Genomic DNA, 17,999 nt, shown 5'->3' with positions numbered 1-17,999 from the left:
GGGCTCGCTGCAGAGCCCACCCACCCCATTGGCTTGCGAGCAGTGACAGGCAGGCTGCGCCCTCCCCGCCGAGCCGCTCGCCTGTGTGGATGCGAGCAATGTGCGCAAAGTGCCTGTGCATGAGCCGCCGTGTGCTGTAGCTCCGGGCTCTCGCTCGCAAAAAGGTGCCAGGACAACCCCAGCTGCCCCATCCCGCAGCCGGTGGCCCCGCCAGACCATGGCATGGGCGCAGGGGGATCTGACGTCCTCGCTCTCCATCATCATCGCCTTGGCTGCCTGCCTATCTGCCACCACCAGCGAAGGTAGGGAGTGGGGTGGCCTTGGCGTGATGGGGTGGCGTTGGGAGGGACACCGAGGAGGGATAGGGTTGGGGTGTTCGGATGTGTCGTCAGGGGCTTGCGGGCAGGAGAAGCTCACTTTGCTGGGCTTAGTTCTCCCTGATCTCAGGGGAGCCGAGCTCCGGGCTCCTGCCTGCCCGAGTTTGCTAATCCCAGAGCTTTTGCACAGAGGCTAAACTTCGAAGCCTGGGCAAGAGGACTCGATCTCTGCAGCAGCACCTGCCCGCTCTGCCTGTCCTCCCCTGGAAGGGCTCTGCTGCAACGCGCGGGGGTGGCTGTGGAGGGGACCAGGCCACAGGAGCCAGCTCAGCCATGGTCACCTCCATGGAGGCAGCTCGGGCGTACGTGCTGGCGGTGCAGCTGCGGCACCGTGAGCGGGTGGGCACGGCAGGGCCGTACAGAGGGTGCAGAAGCCAGGAGGGCACTCGGGTGGCGAACTGTCCTGAGGGAAAGGGCTGTAAACTTCTGAAGTGGGAAGCAGGGAGGCAAGGATCCTCTCCCAGCGTCTGTGTCAGCACTGACAGGCCCGCACCCAGCTCCCGGCCGTGCTCGGGGCCAGCCCATGCTGGTTGCTCAGCCCTGCTCCTGCGGCTTGGGCCCCCTCAGCTTTGGCAGCGCCGCTCCCGTGGCCTGTCAGCCCTTCGCTTGTCTCCTTCCGTGCTGGCAGCGGTGTGACTGCTTCCCGGGGCTGCTGATCTTCATCACCCGGAGATCTGCTGTTCCCACTCTCGAGCGTGTCCTTGGCACCGGCAGCAGCATCCTTCCTCCCTCCTGCTACGCCTGAGAGCCACGGCCAGCACGGCGCAGCCCTCCGCAGCGAGCCCCAGTACCGGCGTCCCTACCCGCGGTGTCCCTCCTGTTCCCTGCGGCCCTCCCGGCACGCCGAGGCCCACGGGCTGCCTCGTGCCCTTTGTGGCACCCGGCTGGGCTCTGCTCCTGCTCCTGCTGCCATCTCCCCATGTGCATTCCTTCCTCCTCTCCCACCCATCTTGCCTTCCTTACCTGTACTGATGGTTTCTAGCTACCTGCTGGTGCCAACCCCCTTTTCTGCCAGCTGCCCATGTCCTGGCACTCCCGCTCTTTTCCTGCCCTTGTGCAGTCTGCATCGGGCTCTCATTGCTGGGCATAGCTTTGTGGGGGTAGGAGGAGATCCCCCTGGCCCCCTGAGCCCCTATTCCACACCACAGCAGCTGCCCTGTTACCCCGGCCCAGGGCTGATGGTGGTGCAGGACGCTCCTGCCGGGCTGGATCCTGCACTCCCTCAGCCTCCTGGCACTGGCACGGGGAGCTGCAGTGCTCCGAGGGGAGCAGCGGCCAGCCTGAGCTCGGCCAGCCCCGGGCATGGGCACAATATGAGAGGCCAATGGCTTCTTGCTTTCCTCCTTCCTTGGGTGGTGAAAGGAGCAGAGAGGGGAGCTGGAAATTCGGCTCTCTGTAGGATGCAGGAGAAAGGTATGCAGAGGAGAAGAACAAGTTGCCAGCATCCTTCTGGTGTCTGGGTACAACCTCCTGGGCTGTTCTGGCTTGCTTTGCTCTTGCTTCTGTCCCTGTGCCTGCCCCATAAAAGGCGCAAAACCCAGAGATGCAGAATAGCAGAGCGCAGGCCTGCACTGGGGCTGTGTGGTTCAGCTCGGCCTGCGGCTGTGCTCTGAGAGGGGACAGTGCCTCCTGTAACACACACAGGCTGCCCCTCCTGCCTATAAGGGAGATCACTGGCTGCTGGCGTGGGTTTTACAGCACCTACAGGGGCAGCTGGGCCCCAGGCTGCTGTCTGTGTGCCCCTGGCTGCGAAAGACCTGAGCTTTCCACAAGACATTTGGAAAGGAAAGCTAGTCTCTAGCCGTGGGAAGAGGAAGGGGGATGAGTGGGGCATGGGGTGAGCCAGGCGGTGTGGAAGATGCAGCAGGATGGCTCCGGGCTGCGGCGGTGTCAGGACAAGGTGTGGGACCCGGCAGAAAGCCAGTGGTGTTCCCTCCACCGCCCCGAGGACGCCTGACCCTCTGCAGCCCCATGGCAGCGTGGTGCAGTTTGGCATCCGCTGGGCTTGGCCATACGGGCAGAGAAAAGCTGGGGATGTGGCCTTGGGATCCCCAGCACCCCGCGGACGAGTGGACAAAGACACCAGCACCAAGGCCACTGCTGGCCTAACACGGGGCTGGCAATGGGTCACAGCACGGCCCCGAGGCTGCCCAGCCCAAGGCTTTGCTGCCTGGCTCCGCAGCACATCGTGCTGCCCTGGGCACAAATGTGTTGGCTGCAATGCTGGCCACAGCCACGGAAGGCAGGGGCTGCTTCCTCCTGTGCACCCCAACACACCCTGTGCTTGTGTACAATCTGCAAGGTGCAAAATTTTACAGCTACAAAGCAAAGGGAAGGCCGGTGTGTGCTGTGCTCCGCGTGCCCATGTTGGGTGGCAATTGGTACGTTGAGATGTGCGCTAACTTGAAGAAACTGCCTTGATTTTCTTTCCATTCCAAGAGTTTCCAATGCCCTTCTCTTTCCTGAAAAATTATTATTTTTTTTTTCCAAAAATGTTTTGAGTTTATATTTGTCCTTTTTTTTTTTTTCAGCGGGTACCCTGGAAATGGGAGCTGGTGGTAAAAGGGGATCGCCATTCTGTGGGAAATGCCCACATTTCGGTGTGGCAGCCATTGCAGAATGCATTGAAAGCCAAACCGCAGATATTTCCTAGAGAGGGGAAAATCCGCAGGATATGGAATATTTTCATTGGGAGCATTGAAAAAAAAAAAAAAGTGTTTAAAATTATTAAATTGCATTGGAGCACAGAGATAAAAAAAAAATAGTAATATTTTCAATATTATGGCAATAGTGTGATAGACTAAAATATTGGCAGTATATACACTGAGTTGCACAGCACAAATATTCACGCGGATATTTTATGTGACTTCCTGAAGTTAAATAATAAAATGTGAAATATCTTTGCTGTATTGAAACAAAATCAAATTAGCAGAATTTAGCGCATTTTGGGCTCGGCACGCGTGTGACAAGAGGGTATTTTCTGCTGGAAAATGGCATTTCGCATCCTGCTGCTGGGCTGGGGTCTGCTCCAAGCCGCTGTGCCTGGCTCGGCCTGGCTCAGCTCGGCTCAGCTCACCTCGGCTGAGCTCTCCTTTGCCTCTCAGCTGGTGCAGGCACTGCAGAGAAGATGCTGCAGCACCCGGCGGGGGGACCTGCAGGCATCGCTCCTGGATTTTTGGAGCATGCAGGAAGGGCTGGGGCAGATGAGAAGCGAGGGGAAAGGGCTAGGCGGGGAGGAAAGGGAAGGAATAGCATCGCCTCTGAAATGGCTGAGGTACCCGGAATGTGGCCTTTGGGCAGGGAAAGAAAAAAAAGGGGACAATTAGGGAAAAAAAAAAAAAAAAAAGAAGAAGAATGTGGGATTTGGGATTTGTGAAAATAGCCAAAGAGGCCATGCTTAACTGAGAGCCTTACCAGTGGTGGTGGAGCAGGTGAGAGGGGACACCTCTCTGCTGCAAAGTCTGGGGCAACGGTCGGAGATGCGCAGGGGAAGGTGCCGAGACACCGACACGGGGATGTCCGTCTTTTCACCAGGCCACAGGGCCGGTGCTGGAGTGTTTTTGTTCCTCCCCACAGCAGGGATGGGATGCGCGAGAGCATCGGGGTCCTCGGGAAAACCCAGCGCCTTCCCTCGCTGCCGACGCAGGGGCTGGCGCGCAGCACAGAGCGGGGCTGGTGCCAATCTCCCCTGCTAATCTCTCGATTGTAATCTCATTAATTGCCCCTCTGCTCAAACAGAAAAAAGAGGTAAAACTCATCCGCGTATTTATTCAATGCTCCTGTGCTAGCCCGGCAGCAGCAGTGCCGGAGTTGGGGCTGTGGGCTCAGCACCGCTCGGAAAGGCAGAGGAAATGGCTTTTTGCAGTGGTAGAAAGACTTCCTCCGTGGTGAGAGCAAACAAAAGGGTTTTGGTACAGGAACTTTCAGTGGTGGAGGCTGTGGAGAAGCACCGGTTTGAATTGGGGAGTTGATTTCAGTTCTGTTTAGAAATAATGACATTTTGGGGTGTGTGATTTTTTGTTTGCTCACAAAACACTGGTGTGAAGCAAATACTCGCATGACTGTAGGTGGGCTCGTGGGGAATATGTTTCTGGTCTCACCTTCATTTATGTTCTTCTCACAGTAATAGCTTACGAAAATTCTGGAAAGCAAATCCCTAAATTTTCAGGAAAATAATGCAATGTGCACAGAATGAGCCTACTTTGTGAGCTTCTTTTTTTCCCATCCTTGAATACTTGTTTCCTGAATTCCTAGGGGTTTATTTACAGTGAAAATAAATGGGAACCCATTTTGGTGAAGGCGGAAATAGATCTGATGAATCTAAATGTAAGTACAACAGAAAAGCTGATTGATTACTTAGAGGGACAAAGGAACTTTCTGTTTTGTTTTATTTTTGTTTTGGTTTTGTTTAATTTTTGTTTTGTTCTATTTTGTTTTATTTTGTTTTATTTTATTTTATTTTATTTTATTTTATTTTATTTCATTTCATTTCATTTCATTTTATGTCTTATTTTATTTTACTTATTTTATTTTTGATTACTGAAAAATTATTAGAAAATGAGATTTTACCTACAAGGAAAAAAAAAAACAAAACAAAAAAAACCAACAAACGAATGCCCAGAGCCCCTCAGTCAGGGAAGAGGGAGACCTGCTGGGACTGGTGTGTGCTGGGCACACAGGGCTCCTGGTTTTATCCCGACATCCCGACACCTCTGCTCTTTGTTTGGTTGGTTTCTGTGTTTCACTTGTCCCTGCTCGCCTCCGCTCGCCTCGCTGGCAGCTTTCAGCACTCCCTTTATCTCCAGAGCAAATCCATTCATATGATAACTCTATTCATACCCTGACAGTTTTTGATAGTTCGTGCTCCTAACCCGGGCTGTTAGCATGACCAGTGCTCAAAACTGCTCTTCTGACCCCGAGAAAAAATTAACCCCTTCAGCCCTGGTTGTTCAAAAGTGAGCGGCAGGATCACGCAGGTGTGTTTCCTTCAAAACACAAACACACAAAAATCCCATGTACTGCTTACAAAGATGTGTGGTACTTGAGGTCATAAATTACCACCTAAAGGGCATAATCCTTTCTGGACCAGGTACAGTCACACCAATAAAGCCTAATGAATTGTGTTTGGCCCAGGAAAGTATCTGACATTTATCTAACGGCATCAGCGAAGGCAGAACCATCGCCACCCTTAGTAATTTGTTCCAATGGCTTATCAGCCTCCGTGTTAAAAAACTGGGCCCCTTTTTTCCCTAATACAAATTGGTCTGGCTTCACCTTTGAGCCATTTATTCTTGTTAGGATTTTTTCTGTGAGATTAAAAAGCCCCTTGCAGCCCGTGCTTTCTCCTTGAAAGCACACAGTGTGACCAGGGTCCCTCGCACCCCTCATTGCAGCAAGCCAAGGAGATCAGGCTCTGCAAGTTCCTCTCTCAGAGGTTTTTCCTCCAGCATTAGGGTTTTGCCTGTATTCTCTGCTGCAAATCTGGATTCTCACATTTAAAATACTGGGAGTCTTAACAGCGTCCACCTTGTGCTGCGCAGGCAGCGATTGCTGGACAGAGGCAACCACAAATTTCGAGTCCGGTGATAAATTCACCTCTATAATGAAGCCTGATACTGATGTCTTTCCTCAGATGTGGGATCTGTTGCATGAGGAAATTTTCCTCTATAAATTTTAGACTCTCACAATATTTCACGATGGGTGGCGTGAGACAGACACACCGTCTGCTCAAACATTTTTAGGGTTCATATTTTTGTCCTTGAAAATGGTTAAATTTAGAAAGGTATTTTTAAAAGAATGAAGTAATTGACATTAAAGAAGTTAACTTGCTTAAATAAACTCATCAGTTTACAAACAGCTAAGCATGGTTTAGGGTAGCCAAGGAATGTGGAAGTAAATTTCCTCAGAGAAATCAGAGAAAAGCATCTGACAGCCTGAAATACTGCCATCTGAAAACTGTTCAAGTAATTCAGGTAAGTGAGCACGTTTGCAAAAAAAATTCACATTTTCTTCGTGAATCCTCCAGGGAAGATAAACCTCAAGTCTTTGTCAGGACTGCTGGGATGTAGGAGTCAGCAGGACGAACAGGGTGTCTGCTTCAGGATGCTGCAGGATTTGTTCTGCTGATGGACTCGGGCTGAGTGTGCCGGGCCAAGTCCACTCGACTGAGGGCATTCCCATTTACTTCTTATTATTTTATTATTATTATTATTTTTTCAAAGTGCTGGAGCAGGGTTCTAGAGAGGCTGTGGCCAAAAATCTCCATCCAGGAGACTTTGAATGCTTGACTGGACAAGACCCCGAGAAACCTGATCTGACTTTCAATGTGGCTCTGTCTGTCAGAGGGGGTGTAACACAGACCCCCACAGGGCTGAAAATCAAACCCCACAGCCCTTCCGCTATTCTGTGACTTCCAGATTGAAATTGCCCAGTTTCAAAAGCCCAGCCTTCCAGCCGAAAGGGGAGAGCAGGCTGTGTGTAAGGTCGGTCACTGGGCAGCGCGGGAAGCGGCTGCGTGACACTGCGGGAGTCCCCGTTTGGGGTAAGAAATGGGGACAGTGCAAAATCCCAAACAGGCAGGAGATGGCTTGTGGTGTACAGACAGAGTGCTGAGCTGCTCTGGGACAAGGAGTTGTTTTGTCCTACCCAGCATAGGTGAGAGAAGAGAAGGGCAAGTCAGGACTGATGTGGGGACCTCAAAGGATCCAGCGACACAAACCCCTCTGGAAAAGCTCCCGTTTCCGTGAGCACCACACAGATTTTGATTACAGCGGGCTGAAAAGGTGTATAATTTTTGTATAATTTTAAAGGTGCTCACGGTACTTTATTACTGGCGGTTTGAGATGTGCAGCCTGTCCCTGAGCTGCTATCTCAGACTGCAGCCTGGTGAAAAGCCGGTGCAGATCTGTGACCTTCTAGCTCCTGGATTTGGGGACGCCGGTCAGGCCGAGATTCAAGATGCTGTCTTTAGAGGCTGTTGTGTTTTTTTTTTGGGGGGGGCGAGAGCTCTATAGGTGTGACTATAGGGCAAGGCCTTTTGCTTTATGGGGTGGTGGGGTGCCCAATGGGGCTGGACGGATTGATTTAGCAGGGTGCAGGCTTCCTTCTGCTGGCCGAGGGCTGTGCTCTCCGCCATGCACTGAGCTGGGGACACTGTGGTGGAGGTGGCTCGCAGGAATCCCATGGCTGAGTCCAGATCTGGGGACTTGGGGCTTGCAGAGCCAGCCCTGGGCTGTCTGCAGAGGATGCTGTGGGGACCCCTGAGCCGCAGCCGCTCTCCCAGCACCTGCCCGCTCCCAGCCATGCCACGGTCCCGCTCCTTCCCCTCGCTCATGTCGGGTGTTTCCATGGAGTCCTTTGCCTCCCTGACCTTTCTCACCCCCATCCCCAGAGCCTTTCCACCTCCTCCTCAGTCTTCTGCCCTGAATTACAACAAGTCCAGCCGCCCCTCAGGCCTGCAGCAGCTCCTTCCCCACAGGCACAGCTCCTGGGAGCAGGGAGGCACAAGCAGATGTGTGCCCCCCGCCTTGCACTGAGCCTCGGTGCTGGATCTGCCTCTCTACAGTCCATCCTCGGCCCCCACACCAGCCTGCATTTTCTAACATTTTCTAACATTTCTGGGTTATTTCTGCCCGGCTCTGGCTGTGCACCATGTACGCTGCTGCTGCACGGTGTGTGCCGTGAGGCTGGGATGCACGCTGCTGCCGGAGCGCCGGCGGTGCTTTAATTTGGGTTGCCTAAGCCAGCGTGCCCAATTAGCCCCGGTGTCCCCACTGCACACGAGCATCAGGAGTCTCAAACCGAGTAAGAAATGCGATCATTTTATGTCTATATTTTCTCACCTATATTTTTGAGAGAGAACGTTTTTTTGTTGTTGTTTTTTGATGTTTGATGTTTCTTTTTTTTTTTTTTTCTGGGAAAAAAAGCTGCCCTTGAATTTCAAGATTTTTAGCCTTGGAAATATTTTATTTTTAGTGTTTTATTTCGATTCTTTTTTATTATATATATATATATTATTTCACGACATCTCAGTTCTACCACAGATTATGCACTTGCACTGTGCATTATTTTACGTGATATCACGCAGGGTCTGGAAGGATCAGGTTGATCATTTTATTTTTAAAACCTGAGCTGTGGCTTTTTGTCAGCACTGATTGAACAAACAAGCTTTCTTCCTACATCAAAGTATTTCCTGCTCCTGGTATATTGAAAAGGGGTGACCCTCTGGGCTAGTCCTTATGGGCATTACCACTCCTGATGCAGTAAAAAAATTATATAAAATTAAATACAGGAAGTTCACAGCAATAATCCATAGGTCTGACAAGAAATCCTGAGATAAGAACTAGGGCACATCCAAAACCAGCACTGCTTTTTCGTAACAATAGTTTGAACATTTTTCTTTTATATATATATATATATATTTTTTTTTTTTTCAGCCTGCTGCTGGCATTTCCAGAAATGTGGAAATCCTGTGTTCTTGATGGATTTGGTGACATCTTTTAAATTTACCTAAATTCCCTCTCTGGGCAGTGGAGCCAGCGGGTTCCTGGTGTGAGCACCCTCGCTGCTGTGCCCTCCGTGCATGCAGCCTCGTGGACAAGCGGCTGCTTCACAAAACCCACCCGGGTCCGGCACAAAGCACTGCCCTGGTGCTACCTCCTGTGCCGGCCGGTGACTGCTGTGCTGGGAAGGGGGAGCCTGAAAGCGAAGCATCCTGTCCCATCTCCCCCCGATGCACTGAGGAAGTAAGGCACGGTTTTTGTCGTGCGGTTTTGCCCCCTCCCCTCCTAATTTTGGGAAGGTCACAGCTGGCTATTCAGCGGGCTGGTGGATTAATTGGTGGGATACAAATAGCTGACCCGTCCTGGCCCCACCTGCCCCTTCAAAGTCCTGTGCGAGATTATGGGAAATGAATGCTGCTGGCTCTTGTTCCCCTCCTGCCAGGGAGCCTCTCCCTGCCCCTTTCCCATAGCCCTGTGGCTCTCCCCGCTGAGGTTATCCCTTCCTGCCTTGTGCCCCCACTGAGCAGGCTGTGGCTATGGGGTGGTGTGGGGCAGGCGGACCCGTGTGGGGCTGTGCAGGCTGAGCCCACCGGTCGTCGGGTGGCAGAGAGCAGGAGCAACTCACCGTGCTGCGAAGAGTTTAATTATCGATGCAAAAGGCGTTGTGGCGGGGAGGGGGGAAGAGCCTTGCTGTGAATCTTGGGAGGCCTTTGAAGTTGTGATGGAGAGGAACTGAAGCCCAAGGGAATGGGGCTGCTCCCACTGACCCTTCCTCCCCACGCCTGCGCTACAAAGCCTGCCGCCTGGGAGGGAGACGGTGGAGTAATTAGAGTGAGGGCTGGAGCGGGTTAACTATTAGCGAGGGAGCTCAGAGCCCTCTTTGGTCCCCCACTGATCTGTGGAGGCTGAGCCCCCAGCGTGCCACCCCCTCCCCGTGCCCTGATCCCTCTGCGCACCCCCAGGCAGGCTGCAGGTCTCAGCCTCCGCTCATCAGCAGCTCCCCCAGTGCAGCTCTTGCACTGGGACTGCTGGGTGTACTGGGACATAATGCGTCCCTGCAGGAACTGTGGTCACCAGCCCAAACGCTGAGAAGGATTTCCGAGTGCTCCCTCTTTAAGCAGCGCAAGAGATGCAAAACGACCGACGCAAAATGCACGTTCCCTGTGTGCTGGTCTCTGCCTCGGCTTCCTCGCTCATCTCAAGTGCTGGTTAGAATTTGGGCGATATGAATATGGATACAAATATGGATGCAGATATGTATGTAAATGAAGATGACGGTATAAATAAATATATATACACATACACATACATATACACGTATCTACTCTTTGACTCCTGCATAATTTGCATGTGTGGGGTTGTAATGTGCATTAATCACACAACATTACATGGCACAACTTTTCCAAGGAGCAAGTAGGGCTCCCCTGCATAAGACTCCAGCTCCGGAGTCTAGTTTGCACTGGGGAAGCAACCTGCTTGCTCCTTAGGTGCTTCCATTTGAACGGGCAATCAGGCTTGACAGCTATTCCATCAGTGCGAGAATTCCCCCTGACACCTCCTGGTGTTTTGGCTCAATACGGCGAGTCAAAGCCAAGGCACAGAATAGTGAAAATCAAAATGGTGCTCAGGAAAAAAAAATGGAGCTTGCAGTTTGAGACTGATACGTGCAGACAGTCCATAACATCAAACAGAATTACCCAGCTGTAGGATAGAGGTCTCCCAAACCAGCACATTTTCTGAGAAATATTTAGTCTGAAAGGAGTCCTTTGTGGTGATCTTGCTTGTGCTCCTGCACCAAGGGTGAGCTGCTTCTGCACGCAGGGAAGTGACACAAGCCGGGACGTCACCTGCTGGGTGCTGGTTGGGGCTCTTGTTGCTTGCAGGGCAGCGGGTTCCCTTTAGCAGGTCAACCTCCTGGGGCAAACCGGAGTGTGTGCTGTCCGGGCTCCTATGGGAAGGCAAAAGTGACACATTTATTTTGGTCTGGGGCCTTTCCCTGAATGGCCGGTTGGGATTTGGGAAGGAGCCCGCCGGGGGAGCTGCTAAGGGCTTTGCTTCTCTGCCGAGAATGCCTCTGCCAACTGAGCAAGCCATTCCCCTGGCACAAGCTCTGTAGTTTGGGCTGGAGCTCAGCGCCAGGAGGACCATGGCACAGCTCCCTGTGGTGCTCCAGGCAGGGACCACACTTCAAGTGTCAAAAGCAGTGTGCTGCGTTCCTGCTGTCATTATGTGTGAACTGTGGCATGTGGCAGCGACATGCTTGTCTAAGAGTTCACTTGCTCTTGTACCAGTGGAGTATTGACCTCCCCGTATCTGAGCACGGCATTCGACAGTGATGCTAGGTGGTTCTTAATGCAAGAGCTCCAGGACAGGGAGTGCCTTTATATTTGTGCAATGCCCACTGCAGTGGGCTTAATGTGTGGGACTCCTGTGCACTTGGCTGAACCACTTACCAAGGAATAAAAGCAATATTTATTTTATCCCTCTTCCTGCAAAGAGGCACGAGTAATCCACTCCACAGGAGCATGGCAGGGACTGCGTGCCCGTGTAGCTGTTTTTGCATCGAAGCACCTGAAAGGAGGCAGCTCCTTCCTGTGCGTGAGGCTGGGTGACAGCCAAACGACCCACGCTATGGGACGGGGTGCTGCTAACCAGCTCCAGAAGCGGCAGCAGGCAAGCCGGGTCTGCGTGGCTCTGTCCCAGAGCCTCAGGGCTCGCTAGCACCCACGCAGCGCCGTGCTGAGGAGCCTGGCGAGCATCCCTCCACGGTGGTGTGCTCTCCTGCTTGTGCAGGCTCCTGGCACTGCCTGGAGATCCCATTCTGCAGCGAGGCTCAGCCGTGCCCACCTCCGTGTGTCACGGCGTGGGAAAGGGGGTGCAGAGACCCCGGCGGGGAGCGGGGCTGCAAACGCGACCAGCCCGCTGAGGGTCGCCGGCACCGTGCTCCAGCGCTGCGAGCGGGAAAACTCCGCGGCCCAGGCTCCCGCTGGGCGAATTACCCAGGGAAAATAGGCAGAAAATCTTCAGATTAACAATAACAAATAAAAATGGATTTGAGATCTCCGAGGTAATTACGCCGTGCTGAGGGCAAGGGGCCTCTCTAGCAGTTGGAGCAGCGCCTTGCAGCGAGCGGAGGGGCTCGGCCTGCTGTTGGGCCAATGAAGTCACACAAGAAACCCTGGAAATTCTTTCAAATTGTTCTGCTAACATTAATAAATGCCTCAAAAGCTCCTAATCTGCTCTGTCAGGAGCATGACGTCCGGGTGTTTCACAGCCAGCTCACGTCCCTGCTTCTTTCTCCCCCCTTTCCTTCCCTGCCTGGTAATAGTAAATGAAAGTGGCACCCGTTCCTCCAGCTGCTGGGGCCCGCTTCACACGGAGCTGGGGCTGGAGCTGCCGCCCCGATGTGCCCTGTCCCCCCACAACAGGCTGCCGAGACCATATTCCTTCCAGAGCCTGGGGTGCAGCTGAGCCACGGCCTGCCAGCCCCACTGAATGCCCTCAGGAGGATGGAGGGACAGCCAGGAGGGACATGGTGCCCAGACTGGGCCTGGCCTTGCTGGGTGGCTGCAGGGCAGGGAGCTCTGGGGAAGCTGGAGGCACTGGTGGGCTCTGGAGCTGGTGGAACTGGTGCTGGGGAAGGGACAGCAAGGCTCAGCTGTGGTCTGCACCCGCTGCACTCACTTTCAGGGGCTGGGGCACCTCACTGGCACCCACTCTTGAGCCTCTGTCTCCTCTAGGTCTGCAGCCCACAGCTGGGGCCTTGTGTCCTTCACCAAGAGCTAAGCAAGGTCGTGGGTCTTGGAAGCACCCTGCATAGAACCAGAGAATGGTTTGGGTTGGAAGGGACCTTAAAGAACTTCTCGGTCCAAGAGAGATCACCAGATCTCTCCAGGGACTGCCAGAGTCCCTCTCCAGGGACTGTAGGCCCCCTCTATAAGGCCACTATAAGGTTTCTCCAGAGTCTTCTCTTCTTCAGGCTGAACATCTCCACCTCTCTCAGCCTCTCCTCATAGGAGAGTTGCTCCAGCCCTCTGGTCATCCTTGTGGCCCTCCTCTGGACCAGGTCTGACCAGGTGTATGAAGGGGCTGGAGCAGGCTCAGGGTGTTACAAGGCAGTTATGAAGTTTCCTTTGCCTGATACTGGAGAACCTGGGTGTGGGGCTCACGGGTGGCAGACAGAGCAGATGGCATTCAGGGGCAGCACACCCCATGCATGCAGCCAAGCTGTGGTGCCCCACTGTCCTCCCCCTGCTGACACCACATGGGTCCCAGTGGGAAGCTCCTGAACATGCTCAAAGTCATCTCCGAGTGTTCCCCTGCTGAAACCATTTCCCTCGCCTCGTGTCTCCTCGTTACACTGGGCTCCTGGTGGCAGCAGGGCTTTTGAAGGGGTGGCTTTGATGGGCCTCCTCACGCAGTCCTTCCCCCGTGGTCCCCAGTGCAGTGTCAGCCGGGATTGCAGGGGGGTCCCTTTGTGCCGGAGGCAGGCACTGTGTGTGCAATTACAGTGGCTGCTGAAGCAAAAAACTTCAAACGAGTTCTGCCAGGAGGGAAATGAGACGAAAGAGCTCAGCAGAGCCACCAGTGGAGCAGTGTCACAATGAGAAAGGATGGCCAAGTTGTGTGGGCACTGGCCGAGGGTGGACCTGGTGGACAACCTGATTCTTGTCTTTTGTTTCTCCAGCTCCTCTCTGCTCTACAACCCCTTTAACCAGTTGTTTGCAGCTCCCTCTTCTCCAAAAGGGCACACCACTTCGTCGTACTGCTGGTACAGGTACAGCCCCAGCCCAGCAGCTCTGGGAACACCATTTGCTGATGAGCTGCAGCCAAGCAGGTCCCTGCCAGTAACGAGAAGGTGTCTCAGCCTCACAATGTGTGCAAGGCACAATCGGGGTGCAAGGACTGGCACGTTGTGGAGGTTTGGTTCCTTGCTTTAGGGGGTGGAGTGCAAGCTTTCTAATGCAGTGTTTTGTTCCTGTGTTTTCCAGTGAACTTGCTAGACACGTCAACGATCCCAGGGGACTGGGGCTGGCTGACTTATCCCTCACACGGGGTAAGTATGAAGTGGCTGTTGGCATGTGGGGGACAATAGGAGGATGGGTGACCGCTGACAGGGTGGATGGACCAGGTTGCCACCTGACCCTGAGCTCTAAGGAATTTTCTGCCCCTAGGAAACTCCAGAGTTGGGTTGCTCAGTGAGCACTCACGCTGAGAAGCCTCCTGTTCCTTGCTGTACTGGGGAAGCACCAGGAGGAACAGTCCAAAATGACTGGGAAGTTCTGAACAAGCTCTGATTTCTTATTGGGAATGGATATATAAAAGCATAGCCCCACAGCATGGCCAGGAGGAATGCTGAGCCAGTCACTTCATCCTAGGTGAAGCCAGCCTGCCATCTATGCTGGCTGGATCCTCCCCATAAATTCCCTTCGCTTGCATTTCCATGGCCAGGTTTTCTACAGCAGCTTTCTTCAAATTGTAAATGTGAATTTGGGATGGAAGTGGCCTGGCTGTAAGGATTTTTTTTTTCTTTTTCTCATTGATTTAGTGAACAGAAGAAATTCCATAAATACACACAGGACCAACTGCAAGGCATAGCGTGGCTTACTGCATACACAAAATGTGCGAAGTCGGGGTGCCTTCCTAGCTTTTGCTGTTGCGTTGATTTTTCACATCCACTCTTTTTCATCCGCTCTCTGAACTAAATGGTGCTAATCTTTTCAATTCCGCCTCCTACAGAAATCTTCCCAGGCTTCTAATCATTTTCATTGATCTGTTGCTTGAGACTTTCAGTCCTTGTGCTGTCTGAGGAGGAGTGATCAGAACTGTGAGTTCATAATAATAACAATGATGAGATTTATATCAGACATTATCATATATGTAAATAAATTAAATCATTAACTCTGCTCTAATTTTAGCAGTTAGCTGTTGCAATTATGACTGTCTTGGAAGCATAATAGATTCATAGATCTAGGGTCAGAGAGGACCATGGAGCTAACGTGATGTAATCTCCTGCATAAATACAGGCCTTCACACGTCAGTTAGCTCACATTTGAGAAAAGCCTAGCTTTTAGAAAATTTGTCCTTGATCCCAAATTGCCAGCGGTGGTAAATCCTCCACACCCCATAGTGAGTCCTTCCAACACGTTAAAAGGTCGCTGTTAAAAACCCACTGCTGTGGGGATTTGCTCAGCTTTGGTTGCCAGCCCCCGAATCCTGCTCTGCCTTTGCTTGGGTGGTGGAGCTGTTGTCCTCTGGGTGCTCACGCACAGGCTGGACTTGGCAAGGAATTTGCCTGAGCTGGCTGGCATAGGCCTCCTGGGGACGTGTGGGCACGTGGGAGTGTGTGACCATAGGGTGCTGGGGCTGGCTTGCAGGGCAGTTGCTGCTATGCTGCTCACTCGCACTGCAGCAGATGCCCAGCAGCCCTTTAACAGCAAATCCCGAATGCTAACTCATATCTGAAGTCAGCATTTTGGTGATGTTTATTACCAACTAATAATACTGGATGCAAAAAAAAAAAAAAAATAGTCTTGTATAGTGCCTAAGCTTTTCTCTCCCATGGAATGCTGCATTAAAAAACACCAGTCTTAAACCACTTCTTGGCCATCTTGTGGTTTTGTGTCCTCCTACAAGTCCTAGGTGAGCCATGGGGTAACTCCACTCTTCACTTACCCCATGCTTTTGCCCAATTCATGACCTTTTTGTGGAGACGATGAGCACATAGCTATGTGAAAACTGACCTGAACACCTTCTAGGAGTGTGCCTGGGTTTTGATTCTTGCACAAACAACTTTGCGTATTTTTTTCCAGCTGGATGTTTTAATGGCTTCTCTGAACATTTGTCTGTCCCGGTTCTCTCTCCATGGGCCATTGCACTGCATCATCTTGAAAGAACATCTCATTCTTTTACCCTCCTGCTGGTCCTTCAGCTCCAGATGCTTTTTGGGTAGTAAATTCGCACTTGGAACCAGCTGCCATCACCACAGAAGGAGGCAGGATGGTTTACTGCTGTGGGGCACCCGCTGCCAGTGCCAATGATTTGTTTGCATCCTGAGATGCCCTTGCAGCAGGGTTTGGGTTCAGGGGAGAGAGGCTGGGTGATTCGGGCTTGGTAGCTTGGCACCACCTGTGTCCAAGCCTGGCCTGATCTCTGCTCTGGGAAAGGGCTTGAGTTTGCTTGTCAGCACCTCAGGAGCAGCCCAGACTCACCTCTGGTGTCCCTGGGACTGTCCCCTGCCCACTGCGGTGTCCTGCACCTCTGGCAGCCCTGGGCTATGATAGCTGGGCTGAGCCCAGCTGCTGGTGTGGTGTGGAGATGGTGAACTGCGAAGCCACGTTTTGCTTGGGGTCCCTTCTTCTTGCTGTCATGTCCTTAATTCAGTTACTCCTGATGGAAAAGAGGTGGTAGTGCTCCCCCAGTGCTACCCTTCCTTGCTGGCTGTCCTGCTTGAGCTGGGTGCTTGAGTGTGCAGATTTCCTTGGGTTTTGGGATTTCCCTGCAGTGTCTCTGCTCTGTCCAGGGACAGAGAGACACCTGTCACAGCAACCTCCCACCAACGGGTGGCATTGCTGGCTCTGGCTCCCTGGCTGAAGGCGAACTTGCATTTGCTTTACGCACTTCTCCTTTTTCCTGCTCTGTGTGAGCCCTGTCACCACAGGGGTGGCAGTGGGGAGGTGAGTAACTCTGCCTGGGGGTTTGCTTGGCACTGAACAGCACAGATCCCCAGTCCCACTCCTGAGGGGCTTAAGAAGGAGTCCTGTGACAGCTAGCTCTATCCTTAATGTTTTACAGCTTGCTTTCCTGGCACCTGCAGGTCCTGCCATGCTTTTCTGGGGTTCCTGGACATGTCAGGAGAGGTTTCCTCTTCTGGACACAGAGATCCTGGTGCACAGCCAGGGCATGGTCCAAAGCGTCAGAAGTGCGTAACTGGAAACGTGCTGCAGTTAAACTTTACAGCGACAGCTTGTGAAGTCCCAATGTTTTCATCACACGTGTGAGCAAGATGAACCTACCTTACAGGAAGGATTTTCCTCTCCGGGTTGGCTGTGGCCAGCAGGGGCAGAAGAGCAGGGGGCTTGTAGCGCTGGGCACAGCTGAGGGTCAGCAGCGCTGCTGGCCCTGGGGAGTGTCAAGCCATCAGGGAGGCATACACGGCCTGTTTTGACATTTCCTCTTGCCAGTTAATTGACTGAGGGGTAATTGGCTGTAATAGCTGCTCAGAGGTTTAATTGCGTCCCCCCTCACCTCTATGCCAAGACACGTGCAGTGAGCGGAAGGGTCACGGGGAGCATCCCCATCCTGCAGGCTGCGGCTCCTCTCAATTATGACTTCAAAGGGCTCCCAGGAGCTTTGCAGCCCACTCCGTCCCCAGAACAATTCCCTTTGCATTGAAAATCAGACTCTTATCGCTGCTGTCAAAGAGGCTGCCTCTGTCCCTTCTGTGCCTCTGCTTTGCCAGCTCTCTCCAGCAAAATGCCCCAGTGCCCCAGTGCCCTTCTTTCCCCTCTCCTTGCTTGGCACATGACCCGCTGGATCAGAGGGAGCCTGATCGGCCCCTTTGCAAATTGCTTTTCTACTGACTAATTAAAATGCTGATGAGATAAGTCAACATATTATTAATAATTATTGTATCGTCTACTTTGATTTACAAAGTCGAACAGGAAGTGATTTTGCTCAGACACAGGATATCTAAGGAGCTTGAATGATGCCTTGCAAAAGCTAATTATAGTGGAAGCACCTTGAGTGCCGGAGAAAGCCCCCCATACAGCCCTGACTTCCCTGCCGCCCCTTCCAGCACCCCCACAGCCTTTACTTAAATAACCAGCTGGGAGCACAGACAGCACATTTCTGCCTGTAGGATGGTCTCTCAGCAGTGTTTGCACATCATGGATGGGGATTTCATGCTGATGTAAGGCATTGCTCTGAACTCCCTGGGACTGAACTGTTTGAAAACTGTATGCAGAAGGGGATGTTTCTGAAGGCGAGGCCTTGGTCTGTCTGCTAAAACGTCCAGGAAGAGAGCCTGACTCTGGTCCTGCAGCCAACAGCTAGTGTGTGGCTTGGACAGACAAGGTCTGACTGCCAGCTCTGTCACAGTGCTTGGAGCAGGGCGTCCCAT

The 17,999-nt window shown here is 52.6% G+C and overlaps 1 protein-coding gene across 1 annotated transcript in view; it reads left to right on the top strand.

The window, feature by feature from the left end:
* Positions 1-217: 217 nt before the first annotated feature.
* Positions 218-17,999, top strand: part of EPHA8 (EPH receptor A8) — a gene marked incomplete at both ends in the record, with an annotated part of 45,120 nt that continues 27,338 nt past the window's right edge. Inside the window, 2 exons of the mRNA XM_084300270.1 lie at positions 218-302; positions 13,870-13,934. Of these exons, the coding sequence (XP_084156396.1) occupies positions 218-302; positions 13,870-13,934 (150 nt within the window). The remainder of the gene's footprint in view (positions 303-13,869; positions 13,935-17,999) is intronic.

This window comes from Netta rufina (genome assembly GCF_964035555.1).
Source record: "Netta rufina genome assembly, chromosome: 22".
NCBI lineage: Eukaryota > Metazoa > Chordata > Aves > Anseriformes > Anatidae > Netta > Netta rufina.
Note: the sequence above shows the minus strand (reverse complement) of the source record. Positions and strands in the feature narration are given on the sequence as shown.